We start from the raw sequence: 24,010 nt of genomic DNA, 5'->3' as shown, positions 1-24,010 counted from the left end.
TCGTGCTGTCGCGTCTATCGTGCGCGTTCGCAATTCTCAACTTTCAGTTCCAACTTACCGATTTCCCCAGTCCACTTTGTTGATAATTCGCAACTTGAGTTCCCGCGTTTGATCGGTAGTGAGCGTGCCGGCCAAAAGTTGTCGCCGCCATTCCAGCAATTCCCGCATCACTTTGCGCAGCGTGTCGAACTTGTAGTTTACCCGTTCCTGATTTCGTTCCAGCGAAAATACTTCAATTAGTAGGGAAAGATAGAAATACGCGCAGGTTGTGGTAAGAATTAAGAGCTGAGCGGGACGACGAAAGCTCCGACTTTACGTACGCTTGCGCGTGTATCGTGATTTTTCCCTGCTTTCGAGTTTCTACTTCAGAAGGAAAATCCTTCACGGCGGCGTACGAACGCTACTCTGTTAATCGTGAAATCGCGTACGTTCTTTAATACGAGTCGCGGAAGTATAGCGTAAAACTTATAAAAATATCAGAAGAAAATGTTACCGGCAAGTCGAGATTTAGAAGCTAGCTCTGTCTTTTCCTTCTTTCGTGTCCTTTCTTCGTAGCAAATCGGACTAACATTCGACTAGTCGCGACAGTGTAATTTTTCACGAACACGAGCTTCTTATATTCGCGATTTTGGAAAATTTGGAAAGGACAGACCTTAAATTAATCGCCAGTAGCATTCTTTTACGTATGTTTGCGACCTTCGTAGCGTGGTTCTTGGCACCGTACCAAAAGATCCGCGCAATTCCATTATCAATCGAACAGCGTCCCTTGTCGGTCGTTAAGAATTCAAACGAGTCGCGACGACGACGTTCCCATTCTTTTTCCTCCGTTCCTTTTCGACCCTTCGCTGCAATTTTCATTACACGAAAGTATACGTGTCGTAGAGCTAGTCGGCTTTGTCGTAGAAACCATTTCCAACGACGAGCCATTTGCCCTCGTTGTCGCGAAAAGTAAGCGAGCACGAGCAAATGGAAAGGGGTCATTGTAACGTAGAGAGTCGTCGGCTCACTCACCACGTAGAGTCTCTTCCATATGCCGCCCCATTCTCGGAGCACGAGGGTAACTTCTCGGACCACCGGATCTTCCAAAGGTATCACCGACTCGAACAGTCCCTCGTTCTCGATTTTACATGGTTTCAGATGAACGTACGAGCTGGGGAAAATTCCTTTGACCGCGCGATTCTTGGTCGAAAAGCCCCTGTACCAACCTACAAGCAATCCATCGTTTGATTCGACGTTCGATCGACTCGTTCACCAACCTGATCCACGTTAATTCGTGCTAAAGCATTCGTAAGCGATACGTGAAACCACGAGCGATCTCGTGTCGTTTTACCTGTACATTCCTCCAGGATCTGCACGGTTTCTCCGATTTCCAAGGGAAGGCCATAGCGCGTGTCTCCTCGCCAATTGTAAACGGCTGTAAAGAGGAAAAGAAAGGCAAAGATAAAATGACATTGTCAGGTTCAAGTTGTACAAGTTGCGTCTTTTGTACGTTCGATGTACGTGCATTAATGGCACAGTAGGACCAGAGTTCCATTTAACGTAATATCGACAGCGTACTTGTACGAACGGAAAGGCGGAGAACGATATATACGGTGAACTGTTATTTCGAAATAATCGATGGTGCGTGCGTACTTATTATACACCGTTGGGATCTCTTAGACGAAATAACTAATGCAACGTAACTCTCTCTCTCTCTCCATCTCTCTCTCTCTCTCTCTCTCTCTCTGTCTGTCTTCTTTTCTCTTTATCCGTGTATCGACCGCGTCGCACCACCGTGCAAATATTATGATTCGTGGCGCAGATGGCCCATTGGGGAGGAAGCGAAATCTCCTCGACGCCCGGCGCACTCGACGCTTCGTAGAGCACGAGAGATTGAAACGTATAGTCTTGGCTCGTTATATTATATCACGTTTTATCCAAAGATTCACATTTATACAGACGATACAACCCCTTTAGATAGAGTGGCTGAAATACATGAAATTTAACGGATATTATGGAAAGAAATTTTCTTTCGAACGACGCGGATCTTGTTAGTTACAAATATTCTGTTGTCTGCTATCTTATTTCGTTTATCACAGATAGCCCAATGGCATTGTTGGTTTGATCTGTCTAATCTAATCTGATATAGCAGTCATTGGTCGTTCATCGACCGTTTCGGTCTTCAAGCTCAACACGCGCCCACCTCTCAGCTAAATACGTTGATCGAAAATTTACGATCTTTCTATATATAGCGAAAAATTCGAATCGCTTGTAACGTGATTCGAAGCTATAAAATCGAGGAGCATAGATACGTTTCGATAAGTTCGATCGATATCCCACAGGCATTTTGATCGGGAGTAGCGGTATCGTTGATTGGAAAAATGAAAGAAAGTGTGGAATATTCGAATGACGATAAACGACGAGACTCGAGACTCGTCGAGTGTCTGCGTAGTTTCACATCAAAGAGATCGTGTTCTGTCGCGACGTATGCGATACGAAGTGTGTTAGATGGCAACGCTAGAAAGGAGCGAAAGTGTAAGAAGTTCGTGGACGAAGGGTTAAAGATGGGAAGAGAATCGGCGCGTGTCCTTTCGTGGAAGTGTCAGGCCACGATAAACGAACTCCGGGGCACCGGATACGCGTGACGCTGCACGCACGACGAGCCAGCTTCCGGTCCTCCGGCGGAGAAACGCACGCGAGACGCATCTGAATGAGCGCGTCTCTAGCCTCCGCCTCGTGTGTACACGCGTACGTTTCACCGACGACCGGCCACGGAATGTGTGTTACGCGTTTGCTCGCCTACCACCGCCACTCCGGAACAATAAGCGTAGATACTGCGGCCAGGCTTTCGTCCATTTCGAAACGCCTTGGCTTTTTCTCGCCTTCTCTAATCACTTTAACTTTGTCGTTTTGAAATCTACACGTTTTAGCGTCGGAAGGAATATAACGTAGTCGTAAATGATAATAAACTGTGAATGTTTGTGGTAATTCACACTTTCATGAATACGGCCAAGTACATGGTATTTAAATAGAGATTTACCTCGCCTATCAAATATTCTCATGAAAACTGGATATATTATACATACTTTTATGTATAAATAATAATCTGCGAACATTCGTGAAAATTCGTATTTTTACGAACGCGACTGGGAAAATGGTACTTGGAAGCAGATTTATTTCATCTATCAAATATTCTAATGAAAATTGGATATATTATATGTTGTTATATGTACGTCAGGCAGAAAGAATATAACGGGTCACAAATAATAATCTGCAAATTCATATTTTTACGAACGCGACTAGGAAAATGGTACTTAGAAAGAGATTGGAGAAAATTGGATATATTATATGTTGTTATATGTACATCAGGCAGAAAGAATATAACGGGTGACAAATAATAATCTGCAAATTCATATTTTTATGAACGCGACTAGGAAAATGGTACTTAGAAGGAGAGTTATTTCATCTATCAAATATTCTAATGAAAATTGGATATATTATATGTTGTTATATGTACGTCAGGTAGAAAGAATATAACGGGTCACAAATAATAATCTGCAAATTCATATTTTTACGAACGCGACTATGGAAAATGGTACTTAGAAGGAGATTGGAGAAAATTGGATATATTATATGTTGTTATATGTACATCAGGCAGAAAGAATATAACGGGTGACANGAATATAACGGGTGACAAATAATAATCTGCAAATTCATATTTTTATGAACGCGACTATGGAAAATGGTACTTAGGAAGAGATTTATTTCATCTATCAAATATTATAATGAAAATTGGATATATTATATGTTGTTATATGTACGTCAGGTAGAAAGAATATAACGGGTCACAAATAATAATCTGCAAATTCATATTTTTATGAACGCGACTATGGAAAATGGTACTTAGAAGGAGATTGGAGAAAATTGGATATATTATATGTTGTTATATGTACATCAGGCAGAAAGAATATAACGGGTCACAAATAATAATCTGCACATTCACATTTTTATGAACGCGACTAGGAAAATGGTACCTAGAAGGAGATTTATTTCATCTATCAAATGTTCTGATGAAAATTGGATATATTATATGTTGTTATATGTACATCAGGCAGAAAGAATATAACGGGTCACAAATAATAATCAGCAAATATTTCTGAAAATTCGCATCTGTATGACTTCAACTGAGAAAATGGTATTTAGATAGAAGTCTATTTCATCCATTAAATATTCTGATGAGAATTGGACACATTATATGTATTTAAAGAAAGAATATAGCCAAGTCGCAAATAATAATCTGCGAATATTTGTGGAAATTCATATTTTTTACAAACGCAATTAAGAAAATGGTACCCAGATATCTATGAGGCTCGCTTATTAAACATCGCGATGAATATATATCGCATATCTTCAAATTCCATTTGCAAACGTCATTCACAAATTGATTTTTAAATCTTTTAATCGTAAATCGCTCGATCTTCCAATGAAAATTTCGTTATATTCCATCGTATGGAAGCTTCCGTTTAAAATGAACTCTCGCCTCCGCTTTCTATTTCTAATTACAGTATCTGTAAAAACGAACTTGTGCAATTGCAAATGGAAAGAACTGATTTCGATAACGACTTGAAATCTAACGCTTCCGATAAGACTGGAGCGTTTTATCTTCGCTCAAATCTTGTCTCCGTTTCAACGACCAAAACTCGTGCACTTTCAAGCGCGATTAATTTTATGACCATTTATTATCTCCTCCATCAAGAAGTACGTAAGCCATTATGACGACTACACAACTCTGATAAAACGTGTTCCTGGTCTATCATTCACACGACTCGAGATTCAAGTCCATTACATTCTCACGAGCTGTAAGATTCGATAGTTCCCCGTGTTACAATAGACATGGAATCGAAATGATTAAACCCACAGGAAGATACCGACTGACGTACAATATATCACGAACGCACGCTGTTGGAAACGATTGGCCGATTCAATTAATTTACCGCATCAAACGATCGTTCGGTTCAATTAATTTATTGGAAGAATCAAGTAAACCGGAGCAAAAGACATTTACAGATACACCAGTTGCAGATACATTCGGCATTCTCTTTGAGCTCTAATAAAGGACTATTCTCCCTGGACTTGGTGTTTCCCACGATGGAAACGTGTCGAAGACAACGCGCGTCATACATGTATATACGTACGATATATACATAACCGTTCATAGCACATACGCGCATGGTAGTGAGGAGATGGGAAAAACGGGAATTTTTTGTCGAAGCTTCTCGAGGGGCTGACAGACGCGAACAAAGGGAGACGTCGAAACCTTCGCATCGAAAGTCCCTTTCCCAAACCGTTGCCCCCATGAGTTTTCCCGGGAAATTAAATCGATAACTCCCGTTCTACCGTGTAAAGCGGCCGCGACGGAGGGATCCGTGCTTTCTCTCTATCCTTCGTTCGCTGGTACGTACGTACGAGGTGACCGGTAATTCTAGAACACCCTCTATCGAAAATCGAATATTCCAACTTTTCCACGATCAATGCGGAGAGTCGTATACAGTAAACTAAGCACGTCCGACTTTATTTCGTTCCGCAAATACGCCATGGGCTGCGATTTATGGTAGATTTCGATGACACGAAGCGCGAGGATAGAAAATCGTGGCGCTTTCGCTTTCGAGAATATCGAGCCTCGTAATTGTTGTAATTGAGTTCGATGGTACTGCGATCCTCGAATTTTTATGTTGTCGGTATATCGCCTCTCGTTGATAGAATATCGAAAGAAGTCACGCTAAACGAGAATTTGTTCGCAGGTTGTTCAAACTTGACAGATTTCTTGGCGTAAGAAAAATACGAACCGGTGGGAAACGAGACAAAAAGGCAGCAGAGTTAGGAAAGGGAGAGCTGGAAAAATATTTGTCGAGTGTACGATAACGAAAGAACGTGGCGACGATTCTTATTTTCCTCCACGACCAATCACGATCGAGTGGCCGAACATTTACAAGCGAATCGAACAATCCATCGACGACTTTGTAGTCTCGAAGAGCCAACGTTTTCCTTCGAAGAGAACAATTATACAGCCGAGAAAGAAACAGGAAGCGATCGTAGACTTAAACGGCCAATATACGGAGGCGTAGAAAAGGAAAATGTTAGGAACGTTTGTTACATTTCTACCGAAACACAACTTTCGAATCTCATAATCGATCTCATAATCTCTGAAATAGAAAATCGAACGATCGGTTTTTTGTCACACGAATCGAAGCCAACAGGGTGTGTCTGGCGGAATATTTGCTGCATGTTGAAAAGAGCGAACAGAAATTCGACGGAATCTGTGTGTAGCGAACCGATAACTCGTTAGCCTGGAAAATTTGATTAGCGAAGCGGAGTTTGTTGCCAAACTGTGGACGAATCGCAGCGTAGTTTCCGAGGGCAGAGACGAACAAATTGCTACAACTTGAAGAAGAAGGCTAAACATATAAAGAAGGACGGAAAGAAGGAGAAAAAGGTTGGTAGACGGCAGGAAAGGTTCAGCAGTGGTAAGGAGGCAGGAAGAGGAATGAGAAGCAAGGGAAGACGAAAGAGGGACAAAATGGTCGCATTGCGGTAGGTGAACACGTGCGTGCGTGCATAAATGAATAAGTAAACGAGATCAAAGACTGATACCTGCTAAATGACAGTACTTTATTGGCTTTTATTCGCTTGCAACGTTACGCGATCGCGATATCAAAGTGCCAATGCGTTGCTTGTTTTTGCATCGAAGAAGAAAATTACACGATGACTTTTACGCGAACAATTACGTAACACGCGACCGAGTACAATTCTTCTCGTCTAACCGTTTCTCCGAATCAGATTTGTTCGAGTTAATTGTCGCGTAATGGCACACCCGCGTTCAAATGTACGTTGGGTGTTGCGATATGAAAAATTAAGCAAATCTGCGTAATCGTTAGGGAAGTTCACTTGGAAAATGAAAAATGAGAAAACGTTGTAAAAAGGTTCGACGTTACGATAAAATCGTGAACCACGTATGCGATGTATAATTAAATTAAACTTTTTTCTCGTTTATATTCACGGCGCCTCCCGATCGAGTGTTTTCACAAATCTCTGTATTTGTGTTAGGTTGTTCGAAAAGTTTCTTTCGTTTTATCAGGAAATAACAGAGGCACGATGTTCTTTTATTTTATGTTGGTTTATTGAATTATGCACGAACATAATAATAGAAATATAGCGAAATGGATCATATAAAATAATATAAAACAGAAACTCTTCGTTACTATGAAATGAAAGAAACTTTTTGAACATCCTGATATTTATCGCTAGAGTAAATCATTTTTAGCGGCACATGAGTTACAGGACAATTCAAATCATGCTGTAGTTTTGCCTCGGAATATCAAGATCGTTAGGATATACGTAATGTAAGAATAAATAAACTGCGAGCAAAATAACGTCGCCGCTACGTGCAACCATCGAACGAAAACGAATTTGAATTTTCCGATTCTCTGTCGACCAGTATAAACAAGCGAACGCGATCGCAAAGAAAGGAATTACAGTCAGTTGTCGATCGGTCATCAAGCAGTCATCAACGAATTAAAATTTAGCGATCTAATTAACGAGTCATCATTAGCGATCCTATTTTACGACTTATACATTGAACGTGCGTCTCAGCGAATATAGCCAGTATACTAATTTATTATTTTAAATATATTCGACGGTTTCAACAACATTTAATAAATCTCACGATCAAACATCCTACACAAGTCCTCTATACATTTTGTAAACAGGACCCGCATTCTGACAGATTTGTTAGCAAGTTGACGCTTAAAGAACGTCTCAGCGATAAAGCTGCGAAAGTATAAAGTTTGTGAAAGAGATTCAAACAGAAAGTATATATAAAAATATATTATACAGAAAAATATATACAGAAAGATATATAAAGAGGAAGAACGAGCGTTTATCCGTATATTCTACAAGATACCGTACGAATCCTTAAAAGTAGACGGGTATAGAGAGAAGAGGGGAAAGAAGGAAAATCGATGGACCAAAAGACGAGAGGGAGAGCCAAGGATTTTCAGGTCACCCCAGAAACGCGTACACACGTGGTGGGTTGGAGCGCGTCAAAATGCTTCCCAGCCAAGGGTAGGGAGAAAGGGTCTATAATGGCTTTAGGGACACCGGCCTACGAACACCGGTCTACGAACACCAGCGTAAAAGCAAGCACGGATCCGGAAGAAACTGTAAACAATGACATCTGAAATCTTTCTATCGCCTGCTTCACTGATCCAATATCGTTCTCGTCATCTTTCCATGCGAGCTTCGCCTTTGTAGCGAGGAGACCGACCGACCCATGCTTCTTATCCGCTTCGAGGCAAGAAACGTGGAAACGTTCGACCCCATGTCGACATATTCTCCATAGTTTCTCCATAGTTCGACAGATTTTCAAACGTTTCGAACGATTTTATATTTTATCGATTAATTGTGCCGTATTCTTTCGTGATCTCTGATACAAGCACATTTAGAAAATATGTTAATTACGAAGGAAATAAGAAGCTTCGCGATAATGGGAGATCAGACATGAGAAACATAATGGACATCTTGCAACATGTTCGTAAGAGACGCAGCTAAGCAACTCGCGTCACGAAGAGATGGAAATGGAAATATCGTGATTATCCGACTTTTCTTCGCGAATTAGCCAAAGTTTCGGAAAGGCGATTAAACGTCTTTTCCTGGGAAGTTTGCGTGGAGGCAAAGCTTTCCTCGAACGATTCGATCGAGCATGAAAATCGTAAATGTAGCCGGCTCAGCTCGGAAATTATCGTGGCGGAAAATCTGGCAAGACGCGGACTTTATCCACGTCCCTTTGATATAGTTCGTCTGAAATCGTGGAATACGTAGTCCGGAGACGTGTATCGATCACCTCTGACTTTTCCAACCATGCTTTTAGCGATTCCCGATAAACTGATTCCGCTCGCGTCTCAATTCCCGGAGTTTCATTCGTCTCGGCTTGTTCGTGTTTTAAAACGACAAACCGCAAACAGAGCGAGAGAAGAACCTTAGCTTCGCTGCGATCTTCCTACTCTTTTGTATTTCGATCTTGCTCGTAGTTTAACAAATGCGAAAGACTTTAACGCTCGGAGGAAACTCTTAGCATCGTACGAACGTTAATATTGGTTGAAACAGTCCAATTCCAGAATATTATTCATTAACATTATTTATAATTAATATTAGGCACGACATTTTTCCTTCTACATTATTTTATTCAACTATGTATGATCCATTTTGTTCTATTGGAACAAAAGATATTGCGGCAACCTAACGTCTATAGTTGAATCTAAATTCTATAATTATAATTCTTATTATTACAGAGAGATTAAAAGAATGTTAAATTAGATAGTAGATTATGGAATGTTTCGTTTTATGTAATTACAGAAGTAATTATAGATTTATAATTATAATTTAGAAATTATTATTCTTATTGTAATTTAGAAATTATAATTCTTATTGTAATTGTAATTACATATATATAAAACGAAACGTTCTATAATCTACTATTTAATTTAATATTCTTTCAATCTTTCTGTAATAACAGCAATAATTATAGAATTATAACTATAATTATATTTTGAAATTATAATTATTTCTGTAATTACATGTATGTAAAACGAAACATTCTATAATCTACTATCTAATTCAATATTCTTTTCGAGAAAGAAATCCAACAATCGATTGGCCCAAGATTTCAAGTTGCATCGCAATTCTTAACGATTTTGATAATTTCTTAATAATTATTCGGACGCTAAGTTAAGCTTCTCGGAGGAAGAGCCGTCGCTTATTAACAGAAGTGTTGGCGTAGAAGATTATATCGCGAGGAGGTGAAAGAATCGAGCGAAAGGAGAAATTGGATGCAAACGAAGGCAAAAGTTAAATCAAGACTGCGAACTTGGATATAAGGCGGCTCGTGGAAATCATTAGGAATTCCAGATGGAAGTTGTATCGTTTGGCGCGAATAATCCGCGCATCGGACCAAAGACATCGCGGGAAAAACGTGGACAGCCTTGGAAATAACTTGCACAACAACGTGTCGCGAAACGTAATCACGAGCAGTCTACGCGTCACGGCAATAAGGAATCGAATTTCCTCTGTCTATCTAACGAGAACCTGTTAATCGACGGTCTACTAGATCGATTACGGCAATCGCGAGCTCGTGCCAACGATAAAAAGATAACTCCAATACGAATTATCGCAAATACGCGTTCGCTACTGTCTCCAAAAACGTACGTATCCGAAGGTACGTGCACCTCAGTGATTTCGAATTTATCGTAAAAGTCAAGTATTTCGAACTACTTTCTTCTCTGCGTACAACCGCCGCTCGACCTTAGTTTCCAAGTGAAATTCCACTATCATTATTATTAATTGACAATTATTTTTGCGAAATAAAAAAAAAAAAATTGCGAAAAATTGCGATTTGACAAAGAGGTGGAAACTCTGAAACAGCGATGCGAGTGAATTACTTAATTCGTCTGTGAAGAACAGTGGAATACAGTAACGCGTACATCGTTGATTAAATAGTTAATTTAATTTTAATTTAATAGTCGATTTTAATTTATGTAAAACTAACGATCATCGATGCTGTTTTAAAGGAACGCGAACCAATTGATGGCGCAACCTAATGTTTATTCGTTTTGTCCTTCTAGTTGTTTTATACGTTGCAATTACCACGGTTCGATTTTATTCTCCGATATTTCAAAGGAAAAACATTGTTACAGCGCGGCAAAACTATTTCTCGATCGTAGCCTGCCTCGTAACAATCGCTCAATTAACTCCACCTGACGCAAGCATTTCGCTCTTCGCAAATGGAAGCTTAGTCGAGTCTCTTGAAAATCCATTTTCCACCACGTTCCTCCACGTGCGTATCTTTTACGGGACAATCGTAATTTTCGTTTTTCTTTCGTCCTTGTCGAACGATACGATCGCGAACGATATATCTGTTCGCGTTACTCGTCGTAAGCTTCTCCGCTGCAACTAACGCAAATAACGTCTCTACGATATCCTTGAAAATATAATAGCAAGAGTGGAACGAACTTTATTACTCCGCTTTATTAATTTAATTATTCTGCTGGCAGTTTGCACGAAATCGCTGCATGTTCGATGATTCGTAAGCGGGCCGCTTTAATCGGCCGAAACATCGCGAGAAACGATCGATAATGGTGGTCAAATCACAGACGAGAGAGCATTTATCGAGATTATTTGATATTAAATACAGTGGGAAGCTCTGCCACGTTCGATATCACTCGAGGGATTCTGCATAATTTCGTTGATCCCTGGATTTGCTACGTGCGATATAACCAGCGCGTTCGCCGCTTCCACCATATCATATGAATAAATTTCAAGAAATTGAAAACCACCCACTTGCGCAACGACTTGTCTTTTTCTATCGACCAGATACCTTGCACTTTTCGTTTCACATATAGAAAAATACGCACCTACTTTCTCTGTGATTTCTAACGATCCAGTCGTACGCTCGCATCACGTTTCCTCCGCAAGAACATGAAGAACGAGGAATAAAAAGAAATGGCCTTGGAAAATTGTCAAACAGAGGCAAAACGATTTCAAGAAGTAACAATTTCTTCTTCTCGATATCACCTGTCTTACGTAATCTCGAGCTAATTACCGTGGTGAAGACCGCTGGAGTAATCGTGGCAAACTTTTAGAGGCGGACGTTCTTTGAAAGAACGTAAGATAGTTGGGATTATTTTAGGTCGTGGTGAAATTGGTCGCGATGGCTAGTGACAATTGGTCGGTTGAAAACAAGCGTGGGCACGTCGAATCCGCGAGTTCGGGGAATCCAGAATTGCATCGTTGGGAACGTCGCAACAAACGCATCGACCGAGTCAACGAAGGATCGCACAATGCTAATCGGCGAAAGAAACAATACGCGGGAATGCAGCCGCGACCAGATCACCGTGCAGATTGTTAGATTGAAAGATTATAGTTTAATCGTGACGCGGACGCGGCTCTGTACCAATGAAATAGGTTTATTGACACTTTATCTACGCTGCGCTCTCGTCCAGAAATTTAGGACTCCGATCTGTCCCTCCACGTGACAGTGAAGGAAGTGGCGCAGACGACGACTACGGAACAAGGTGAAACTAAAGCTTTTACCAGTTATTGAATATTCCACAGCGGCTAGAAGCATAGGTCTTGGTGAGTTCGTAATTATTAGAGAAGATAGTACAATCGTAACAGATTAAAGGAGATTAAAGCGAAAGAGGTTCGCGTAATGAAAACTTTTCTCACGTTCCGCTCGTTAGAAACTTCTGCTAATCCTCTCAGCGCTGAATTAAATCGCGTAAACGTATAAAAATTCGCCAGCTAATATTTGGTAACAAAGAAGAAATAAAAAAGCATTCGAGGAAACGTTATTACGAATGAAATTCATTTTTTCGCTGATTATCAAGAAGAGAACGTTCGAGGACGTCGAAATATGCAGAAACGCGCAGAACGCAAGAACAGTAGCCGAGTGAAACAGCAGCGAAAGTAAAGAGCTCGTTATGATGTTCAGTGGATGGAAGAATCTCTAATTGGAAATTTCCATTCCTTCAGCTGCGTTCGTAAAAATATGAAACTACGATAGAGACTGCTGCATCCGCTGTCCGCTCTATGAACGTAAAAGTATAGGATTTTTATTATCACGCGGAAACGTATCTTAAAGCCGTTCGATTAGAGCCGTTCGTATCACGAGTTCGACGACCGTCCACTTACATTCGTATCAGACGTTAAAAAGCAGAATCAGTAAAATAGCGACGGTACATCGCGATAGGTTTTGTCGACGAGCGACAGACTCGTTCCTTTGGTACAGTTTTCTCGAGATGGGACTGTGTTCATTGAGAGATGGGCTCACCGGAAGAGGAATAATAAACGACGACGATAGCCACAAAGAAACACAAAGTAACATGCTCTGTTCTTTGCCCGCTCTTTCCAGTTACTCTCTCTCTCTCTCTCTCTCTCTCTCTTTGCTTTTCTCTATCCAAGTTCGACGGCCGTTTTCCATACATCGGAGAGACAATAGGTAAAGAGGCGGCGGAAACAAGCTTCGTTTTCGACGTATCGCGTCGTGTCGCGTCGTTCGTATAAACGGCCGCCTTGGTTCCACTCGGAAAATGGATTTCTGCCTTTTATGGCAGAACTGGAGCGGCACCACCAGGCAAAAAGTAGTTCCGACCGCTTTAACAAGGACATTTCGAGACGGAGGACGAGCCGCTCGTCCAGTCGATGCAAATCGCTTCGACACTCGTCGCTTGCTATCGAGAAATTGGAATATTTTGATGAAAAAAGGAAGAGTCGCGCCGTTTGAAAAGACGGCCTTTTGTACGTCGTAGAGCTTTCTATAGCCGAACTAACAGCGAGAATATACGGGCCATGGAACTTTCGGATAACAAAGCAATCGCTTTTACAATACTAAATTTCGTTTGTTCGAATAGAAAAGAAGGAAATTGTCCGTGCGTTTCGACGTTTAAAGACCCCGCGATCTTCACGATATCGATAAACGACTAAACGTGTACCGTAGAATTTGAAAGCAGTCGATCAACAAGAACCTGATATGTATATCGTATCAGTTATATCAGAAAATGTAACGAAGAGAAACGCGTTTAAAGTTTGCACGACACACCTTATGGACTGTGTACCATCCTCTGTAGACTCTATTATAATACTCTATATGTAATTCGTTTGACACTACTCTGCATGATTTTATAATACTAACGTTACGCGATAGACGTAATAACGTTGCAGCTGATTAAGAAGACAACGTTAAAAGGCTAAGCCAGACTTCAATGCCGGCTTACCTGTTCTTGTTGAGGCGTACTTGTTCCACGTTTCCGTGGGATTATGACCGATTGCTTAATCATAATGTGGCAATCGAATCGAGGAAACGAGTATGTTCGATAATTAGAAAGGATGCGAGAGCGACAACTATCAGAGTTTGTTCTTCTTTGACGCATTCGATAACTCTGAACGCGCAAGGTTTCCGGAAATATCGTGCGACAGTTGCCGCGAAATTGGCAAAACTTAACGATAAAGCACGACGGCGCAACGAATCTGTACGAGGAATGTATCGACGTATCTAAAACAAAGAGCAACGATCTTATCACTGAAACTGATACAAACGCTATACGTAAACCGTAGAAACACATTGCGGCGAAACAATCGATGTCATTTCTACTGTACTTTGGTCGTAAAATATCGAAACAAAGAGCGCGATTAAACAGGTTGTATGGTGGAAAAAATTCGCGATGACTGTAGAGAAATCGGAACGCAAGGTTAAGAATGCGTCAATGCAGTTCTTTAATCGCGAAAACGTGAAAGAAGAGGATGCTACGTATGGAATCGACGCTTTATCAGTTCCGATGTCGCATTCCTTCCTCGAGCAAAGTATCGCTACGGACAGACATTTCGACGCGGTAGACGATTTAATCGCCACTAAACGTGACGCGATACAACGCGAGTTTGCGTTCAATTCAAAGCAGCGGCAGCGTTTCCGGTTGATCGTGGATAGCGCGTTCAATTGATCCTTCGACATTCCGATTGTTGCTCCGAGCAAAATTGGTCGGAACAAATAAGCGTCGCGTGCAATGTTATGCCAATCGGGGAGAAAGCTCGTGGAAAATATTTGATTCGCTGAGAAGAAGAATGTTTCTTTTTCGGATGGGCGAAAACTCGACTTTTAAATTCCAACTAGAAATTTCGATTCGAAACTCTGGAAAAATGCTTTCTGTCTTTAGGGACTAACTATATTGTCAGAGAATAAAAGCACAAGGCATTGGTCAACAAGGGATTTTCAGAAAATCAGATTATTTGTCGAAATTAAAGTCGCTAGCCGATGCTAACACCAGTCATCTTTGAGAAGAAATTAAGTTCTTATTTTATTTTTGTATCAAATTCACATGGTATGAGTTATAAAAAAAAAAAAAAATGTTATTTCCTTTCGAGAGTTTCGGATCGTAAAAATAGCAGAAAGTTTCGAGAAGTCTCGAGATGTCTCGTGTCACATTCCTAATGTTCTTCTTTTTCTTTTATAAAAATAACAACAACGGAGGAAAGATTAACGAGATTTTCGTGTAGAAAATTTGCAATTCTTTTGTCATGTAGATTTCACGTAGAATAGGATACGTGGTTTAAATAAAGGTCTTTTGATCAAAGGTTTCGCAGTCGCGTTTAGCACGTTCGAATCTCAACGACGCTACCTCCATGCATTTCACGCGCGTTTTTCATCCATCGTGGTCGTTGCACCTCTCCAGAAGAGCAATACGTGTCAAGCGTGCATTCTATTAAGCCGTATATCTTGACGAGTTTTTCAACGAAAAATTGCTGGAAACCTCGACTTTTCATCGTTCAACATCGACCAAAGAATGCAGTGAAACGCGCGAATCTTTTTATTGAAAAAAGAAAGTGTTTTACTATAGGAATCTCGATATCTAAGATTATCGTGTAAATTACATAATGATTTACTTGAAGAAAAATTATCAACGAGAAACGGAAGGAATCAGTCTATTTGACGAAGATGTTACATCCGCCTACGGTAAACATGGACAGAGGTGTAGACTGTAGAGGAATTAACATCAAAGCGGGGAACGCGCGCGGGCGTGCGCCTGCCGATGTTATGTACCCCAGACGAAACAGACAAAACAAAATTAAGCGGTCGTAATTCAAGGATACTCGAGAGTGGTGGACCTCTCGTTTCAAAGAACCATCAGCTGACTACGAAATGAGACTCGGTCGAATATTTGATTTGATTCGACTCGTTGCGATCATCGATATCAACGTAAATTCGCCACGGTCAATGGTCTAAATTTCGAAGGTCGCGTACCACTTTTCACCAAATTTTGGGACACGAATAGTTTTCCAAGTGTAAATATAGATGCAAGTAAATATATAAAACGAAAGGGAAAGACGCGAGATCTGAAAAACTGACGAAGAAAATTAGTTGGATTTATCGGACTCTAGTTCCTACTCCTCTACGATCAATGCATGAATGGGAGAGTCGCGGTACACTCAGCAAAATAGCGGCACACATACACTCGTGCAGCGACACGACACGGCGGCAGCATCATACCTACAACGTATTAAGCGGCATGTACCCGAAAGAAGTCAAGACGCTGGTTGATCGAATCATTGACGCTGAGATACCTGACGCGAGAGCGGAAAACCGCGACGCACCGTGTATATAATAGATGACACGATGTCGATCGTTAAGCACCTATACTGGACGCGACTAGAACTCGTGGAGAATCGCGCGGATCAGGACACGAGCAGTTTGACAGATCCGCAGGGTCGATGCCGCGCATTAATCGCGAAAGAACACCTACGAGAACTCACCGACGCCGTATTTAGTTGTTTTCGTCGTCGTCCACATCTCGAGCGGTTCGACAACGGCGCTACATCCCTTGCTAAACTGCCACCGACCACTCGTAGTATCACGAAAAATTCGAAAACACAAACATTGGGTGTGTTTGCCGCACAAGTGCCACCCTCAGAATTCTCTCTCTCCCTGCCGTCGAGCAACGTTGCCGATGGCCGCTGCAAGTCGTGGCTAACTGCCGCGCCGGCAACGCTGCTACTGCTGCGCCGGTCATGTGCTCTTCAGGAACGTACCTAGTTCACACACTTCTATATGCATATATATTTTACCTCGACTTTGATAGTTGCTCGCTTTCACCAGTGTATGTACCAATCGTACATACTGCCAATATTATTTTATCTTTAATTTTTATACGCTGAGGTTAAACATTTAGTACGTTTATAACAATAATAAACAACTAAACAAGTATACTACCGCGTTCTTTATATTTTACGAAAAATTGTAGTTGTTTTTTTTTTAGGAGATTTTCATCGAGATACGATAAAATTTTATTTATGCGAACAGATCGAGGAACAAGCAGTTCCAATAATAGCAGTTCACTATGTATATTAATATATAATGTATAGCATCATATAGCTACAGTTCTTTTTGTTATTTTAAATATTATGATCTAACTGTTAGGATTTCAACTTATTTCTTCGATACATAGAATCTAGTTTGAACATAAAATAAATAATTGCATATATTATAATACATTCATTATGAAAATTTGCTTATACGTGTATAACTGAAATTACACTCGACCGTACTTCGGATAATAGTTACGTACGAGCTTCTACTCTATTTTGAAAAGTTTATTAAAATTTCTCTAAAGACGGGAAAACACAGTAGTATATGTTTATTACTATTATAAGTGTACTAAATTTTATTTATATCTAAATACACGACGACCTAAATTACTACAACTTACAAGGTAAGACTTCTGTTAAGGCGGATGTTTTTATGAAATCGGGAAACGGAATTTCAACAGTAACATAATAAAAACTTATCTCTACTCTTAAGATTACCGAAATAAGATGTCACAAGGTTACAGACATCCAGTTTTATATTCTTAAATATATTCGATGAATTACCAATTTATTTATAATAAATACAATAATAAAGCAACAAAAATAAATCTACTATAAAAGATGTAATGTTTCCATAAATTCCTGTATATACTTTTATTTACAGTTTTTTCCTTATATGATTAAGTGATAATGAGACCTGGGAAGGTGCTAAAAGTGTACCGCGACACATTTGAAACACATTTGAAATTAAACGTAGACTAGATCGAGGCTACGATGAATCAAAATATTAATGTTTTATAGATAATTTATCCATATATTTAAAAGTTGATAGGTTTTCCGAAATATGCAGCTAAATTGGCTTCCTTGAAGGCTTCCGCGAATGTCTATAAGAACAATGATAAAATCAGTGTCCGATATTCAACATTCGATCGAATATCGTTTATCTACTTACCGGATGAGCGTGACATGTTCTCGCAACATCTTCTGCACTTGCTCCATATTCCATTGCAAGAACTGCCTCGTTAATCAATTCACCAGCGTATGCACCAATCATATGTACTCCCAATATTTTGTCTGTACTCTTATCAGCTAAGACTTTAACAAAACCATCCGTGTCTGCATTCGTTTTTGCTCTGGAATTTGCTATATGTGGGAATTTTCCAACTTTGTATTCGATACCCTCTTTCTTTAAGTCTTCTTCCGTTTTTCCTACCCAACCAACTTCTGGATGTATATATATTACACTAGGTACGCAATTGTAATCGATATGAACGGCACCTGTGTAAGTCATCATAATTGCTGTAAATTTTCAGGGATACAAACGGAAAAACTATAATGTGTATTTCCTAATTACCTCCGGCAATGCCCTCAACCGCAATAACACCTTCGTCCTCGGCTTTGTGAGCCAACATTGGCCCATGAATGCAATCTCCAATAGCATAAATCCTATATGAACGTAATTTTACATATAATTACGATGACGAAAATTTTCTCAACAAAATGTGTACTTACGAAGGTACTACTGTTTGGAATCTATTGTTTACAGGGATCCTGCCCTTTTCGTCTCGTTCGATTCCCAAATCCTCTAATCCTAAATTTTTCGTATAGGGCCTTCTGCCAACACAGACTAAAAGTGTATCGCACGTTAAATCCTCCTTTTTGCTAGGATCTTTCGCGTTTTCGACAGAAACGATGATTTCGCTGCCTGATTTTTTCGCACCAGTGACTTTTGTTCCCAATTTAAAATCCCATTTTTCCTTGACTAAAAGTTTTTGTACCGCTTGACTAACTTCGCCGTCGATACCTGCTCCACCGATAGTCGGTAAAAATTCGACTGCTGTTACTTCAGCGCCTAATCTATAGGAGCAAATAAAGCAACTCAACATATCTTGTTTACAATTCATACAGTTAATTTCAGTATGAAATGTACCTGCGCCAAACTGAGCCTAATTCCAACCCAATAACACCAGCACCAATTACTATCAATTTTTTTGGCACTGCGCTTAACGATAAACATCCAGTGGATGAAATAATTTGTTTTTCGTCGATTTCTATACCCGGAAACGGCGTGACCTCACTGCCAGTGGCAATTATAATGTTTTTAGTATTAATCGTGCTTACTACTGAACCATCTGGACCAAGTGCGCTCACTTGATTTGGACCAGTAATTTTGCCATGACCCTTAACCCATTCCACCTTATTTTTTTTAAATAAACTAGCAATACCACTTGTCAAGGCTTTCACTGTACTTCGTTTCTGTTGCATTACTTGATCAATATTGATAGAAACATTGTCAACTAGAACAGAATTGTCAAATTATAGTGATTGTTAAATTATGGATATTTAAAAAAAGAAAGAAAGAATGAGAAGTATACCGTTAATGCCAAATTTTTGTAATTCTCCAGCATGTGCCATGTGGTAATAATGTGAACTATTTAATAAAGATTTGGATGGAATACAGCCAACATTCAGACAAGTCCCACCTAATGTTTCATCCTTTTCTACACAAACAGTTTTCATTCCTAGTTGTGCAGCTTTAATTGATGCTACATATCCACCAGGACCAGCACCTATTACAACTAGATCTGCTTCCACAGTACTAGCGTATCTGCGTTGCTGTGCAGCTGTCAAGCCAGGTACAATACGTTTGACACATGATGGCTAATAAGAGAAACAGAAAAAGCAGAAAGTTATTGATTAAGAAAGAATTTTCTATCTCTGTTTGCTATCGTTGCATCTGTAATCCTTAAACTTTGACAAAGTCAGATGTAGGTGACATAACCAACGAAGCAAAGAGAACGTATTTTCATATCGAATAATGAATTTAACAAATCAATTTTGCTTTCTCAAATATTTAATCGATGCTTCATAAGGAAAAAATGACCAATAGCAAAGAAAGTTAGCTAAATAGTGGAATAAAATATACAACAAAATTATTTGTCCTTCAAAATGTTACGAAATAGAGTAATATGTATGGTCTGATACGATTGTAATGCATCCACGAGGTCATTTATTCATAAATATCTTTCCTTTTTACTTACTCTGACAGAAGTGGTCACCAAACTCCAAAAACTAGCTTGCATCATCTTTTTTGTAATATACTTTACTACCCGATATAAAGGGGGTCAAAAAGGAAGCAAGCTTTAGGTAGTGAGAAGCGAGCACTACCGGTTACTTCAATATCATTCAACGACCAACTCGTCTGAGCTCTGATAATTCGATATATCGTTGGCTATATGATTCGGAGGCTATACTGCTTGATGGCGCTACTGACCTATTATGCAACACGAAATAACGCTAACCCTTTCCTTTCGTTCATCTGATACATTTGGACATGGATAAGACGAAGAATAGATCAGACATCTAAGAAGATTTCGTGTTTCGTGTTCTGAAATACCGATCGTATAAAAAACAAAAGTTTCGTAATACTATCTACGATTTTACGTGGTGAGTATGTGTAGGAATTATAAAATAGAAAGTTGATAAAGTTAGACGTAAGAAGTTTCTCTTTCGTTATAATTCACATTCGAATTGAAATTCATTCAAAAGGAAGTGCCTACACTGAAAGATATCACTCTACTAATACTGCTTATTCAAAAAGTGTTATATCTTGTTATTAAATAGTTTTATGTATTACGAAAATAATTGTTTACGAAGGTCATATTTTCACGAATAGAAAGAAAGGAAATCATGCTTACTCGGTTAACAGTTTCGGAGATAAAAATTTATTTATATAGTCATTAAAAGAGAACAAAAATTAACAGCTTTTATCTTAAGATTACGAAATTTCCATACATCGACGATTATCTCCTAGGATACGCGAGGTAATTCGCATATAATATATAAAATATCAACAGTATGAATTGAAATATTTTCAAATTTATATCCTGTAAATTAATCGCTTTGATGGATTTGTACTAGTTACGTTTCATTAAATAGGATTACAGCGCACTTTGTAACGACTAGCTGCTTTTCACGTGAAAATATCTAAAAGTCATTCTACCTACGTTCTTGGATAGAAGACATATAAATGTGTGAGATTTCTGTTAAAACTTTACTCTTCTACTGCAATTATCATATTCATCATGGAATAATTTGTGGATCGAAAAAAGACAGTTACGAATATTTACGCATCGTTAATTAGAATGTTAAGAATTTGTGCCATCTCGCGGTCGGTAAAAAATATCTTTTCGCTATCGCAAAATCGATTTACGTATGAACATCTTAACCGTAGCCGATATCTCAAACTTCTTCATTGAAACTAATTCAACGTTGATATTCACCTGATAATCAACAATATCGTTGCGATCGAATTTACAAACTAGACCCCGTAAGCTGTAACAATTTTTATTCCCCGCCAAAAAGGGTGACGATCGAAGAAGTAAAGAAGAGGGAGCAAGTGGAACGAATCGGCCAATAGCTAGATAGATAAAGATGAAAAGAACGTTAGGGGTCGAGAGAAAAGGGCAACAGATGTCCTTCCGTATGACGCATGACTCGTTTGGCCCTTGGCGAGATAGTACAGTTTGCGTCTCACTACCCTACGGAAGTATTGTACGTCACGGAAACGAAGCTAACCCTGTCGTTAGAAGGAACGTTCGTTGAAAACCGGTTAGTACATATTTTTCGTGTCAACAAAGTCGGTGATATTTCTCTCGTTCAACATAGTACGATCTTACGAAATGTCTTTGCTAGAATCTTTCTTTTGCGTTCGTATCAATCTCACATTTGGTATACTAATCGAACGTAATTCCATTATCACTAGCTTCTCCGTGATTGGTTGAATTTAAATTGTCTAGTACTATAGGTGAATTCGTTGCATCGTGAAAAAATAACGTTTAGTATTTTGATGACGATAAGAATACTGATCTTGAGATGTTTGATTTACGATAAACAGAAAATGTGTTTCCGATAAAACGAAAAGTAATAACGATAATGTATAATTTTCAAGGTTTTGGAGGGGAATAGCTCTAAGATGTTTGATTCGAAGATCTCGAAGGAAACATGAACGATTTAATCGACTTAATTTAAAGCAAGAAAAACATGTGTGAAATAGTAAAGGGTCAACGTAGAGCGTTTCGCGACCAAGACCCTCCACGGATATGCAATAAAAGCAACGAAAATTTGAAAAGCGAGCTGGAATTTTGTGAATCGACTGCAACTTCGCCGACGATTCTTCAACGAGCATCCAGCTTCGAAAGGTGCCTCAACGAGTCTAAGCATCTTGAGATGGGCAAACAGAATCAGAAAAAAGAGAAAGTAAACTCGATCAAACAGGAAAGTACTTGGCCCGATTCAATTAAAGACTCGAAAGACCGTGCCAAGGTATGGAATGAACTGCCAGCTGCTTCAAATCAGACGAACTCGGAGAATTTGATCAAGGAGCTTTCTGACAAAGTGCCTTCCAACAGCCATCACGACGATGAGGTACGTTTGTGCTACTTATTTCTATTGTTGAAGGAATCTTTGTGTACTGTCATACGCTTTGATGCTATTAATGTATTTTCGCACGTCTGTGCACGTTTGATGATGCCACACAACCGGGCAATCTGCAAAGAACCGTGCATAATATATTGATATATTGACCTTCGTATGACTTTGAATAACGGTAGTTTTCATATTAAGTAGAAATATACATCACACAAATAGAAGGATAAGGTTAGAAAATTGTCATAATTCAAATGACTTCGTATTTTTAAAAATGTTTCTATAAAGAAAGCGTAATGCGTCTACGCATGCTTAATGCGCAAACATATGCCACTTATAACCAAAGTAAATACGTTTATTTTTTAATTAGATAAAAATTTGTTAAAGTACTTATAATATTGCGTACGCAATATCGAGCATAAAGGGGTTAAAAATGGTCGACAGCTGACCAATACGTAAGTCGTGGAAACGTGAAGATCTGCGAAGCCGACGCAACTTATCAACTGATCGAGCATGATAACGCGAGCAGATAAAAATGCAGGGCGATGTAAAAGGGGGACGGAAGGCTCCGAGAACGAACAACGATCGTATCAAATTTTTAGAGCCGCTCTGTTCGAGGTAGTCTGCAGTTCGAAATAGGTGTAACCAGAAAGAAATTTTTTTTTCTTCAACGAACGCGCCGGGACGAAAACTTAGTAATCTTATTAGGTTATTCCATAAATAAGGTTATCGTATTTATTAACAAATAATATGCTATCTACATTTTTATAAAACTATGTTTTATTTCTTTCATCATTATTTTCAATTTTTCTAGTCGTCAACTATAAATCTCAATAATTATTTTCGAGATACGATGCGCGAAATAAAACAAAAGACGACGTTGCTTATGGAATGACTGGAAGTGAAATTGCGAAAAATATGTACGTATTCGTGCATACCGCGAACGTCGAATTGTAACATCACCGTGGCATTTGATAATACGGTATTACGATATTTTAACTTTATAGTGTATTGTTACAAATCTCGTATAATTATCGCATAAGCACAGCGAGCGATATTAAGTCAAGCGGTATTTTGAATGTTTGTATGTACACCATCTGTTTTCCGTTTATATATTCACGAGGAAAGCGTACACATCGTGAATTGTGTATTTTTGGTGCGTAGTCGATGAAACGGCTGCGGCAAGTCGAATAATGGACGCGTTTACCGCGAACTTGCAAACGAGTTGCAGTTGTTAAAGACGTAATTAAGGGAACTTGTGGTCACGGTGCATAGAACACTGGTACGTGGCCACAAATTTAATACGTATTTTATTCGTGTGCTTCGTATAGCCGAAATATCGGGCTTCTTTATAGCTCGCGTAATACCCCACATTCCGTTTAACGACATTTTTAACATTCCAATAATTTATGCCACAGTCTGAAATTCTTGGAACTATTTAAATGGAAATTCTATGGAAATACTTCTTAAAAACACGTATAGCTTGTCATGACGATATCGCTGGCCCAATACTCTTGCACAGTATGTACTTGCTGTATATTTAAATCGAAGTACTGGAAATGACCGCGAAGCATGTGGAGGATCACGGCGGATAGGATTTGAAACTAATCGGTGAGATTTCTCGCAATGCACGAACGCTATCATCAATCAAAGAAAGAGAGAGTTATTTCACGTTCGAGCGTAAGTATATGATTCT

General features: G+C 39.3%; 3 protein-coding genes across 6 annotated transcripts in view; 1 reads left to right on the top strand and 2 right to left on the bottom strand.

The window, feature by feature from the left end:
• The window catches only part of LOC122573847 (dedicator of cytokinesis protein 3), a 54,186-nt gene extending 37,104 nt beyond the window's left edge, over positions 1-17,082 (bottom strand). Inside the window, exons 1-4 of one of the 3 annotated variants that reach the window (XM_043740762.1) lie at positions 16,336-17,082; positions 1,331-1,414; positions 1,012-1,205; positions 59-207 (exon numbers count right to left, since the gene is read on the bottom strand). In XM_043740762.1, the coding sequence (XP_043596697.1) occupies positions 59-207; positions 1,012-1,205; positions 1,331-1,414; positions 16,336-16,372 (464 nt within the window). In that variant the 5' untranslated portion in view covers positions 16,373-17,082. Of the gene's footprint in view, positions 1-58; positions 208-1,011; positions 1,206-1,330; positions 1,415-16,335 lie in introns of those variants that run through there. The other 2 variants (XM_043740763.1, XM_043740764.1) reach the window with 2 other exon arrangements.
• A 354-nt stretch (positions 17,083-17,436) lies between these two features.
• On the bottom strand, positions 17,437-20,105 carry LOC122573854 (dihydrolipoyl dehydrogenase, mitochondrial). The gene is made up of 7 exons (XM_043740772.1): positions 19,929-20,105; positions 19,263-19,548; positions 18,818-19,184; positions 18,400-18,744; positions 18,242-18,333; positions 17,840-18,165; positions 17,437-17,771 (listed from the first exon to the last, which is right to left on the bottom strand). The coding sequence occupies exons 1-7, from the start codon at positions 19,971-19,973 to the stop codon at positions 17,706-17,708; spliced, it is 1,527 nt and encodes a 508-aa protein (XP_043596707.1). The 5' UTR covers positions 19,974-20,105; the 3' UTR covers positions 17,437-17,705.
• A 1,218-nt stretch (positions 20,106-21,323) lies between these two features.
• LOC122573859 overlaps positions 21,324-24,010 on the top strand; it is a 40,779-nt gene continuing 38,092 nt past the window's right edge. The window contains exons 1-2 of one of the 2 annotated variants that reach the window (XR_006318829.1): positions 21,324-21,498; positions 21,839-22,314. Coding sequence is in view for 1 of the 2 variants with exons in the window: in XM_043740783.1 (XP_043596718.1) it covers positions 21,931-22,314 (384 nt within the window). In the remaining variant the exon portion in view is untranslated. The remainder of the gene's footprint in view (positions 21,499-21,838; positions 22,315-24,010) is intronic. The other variant, XM_043740783.1, reaches the window with a different exon arrangement.

This window comes from Bombus pyrosoma, linkage group LG12 (assembly GCF_014825855.1).
Source record: "Bombus pyrosoma isolate SC7728 linkage group LG12, ASM1482585v1, whole genome shotgun sequence".
NCBI classification, from domain to species: domain Eukaryota; kingdom Metazoa; phylum Arthropoda; class Insecta; order Hymenoptera; family Apidae; genus Bombus; species Bombus pyrosoma.
Note: the sequence above shows the minus strand (reverse complement) of the source record. Positions and strands in the feature narration are given on the sequence as shown.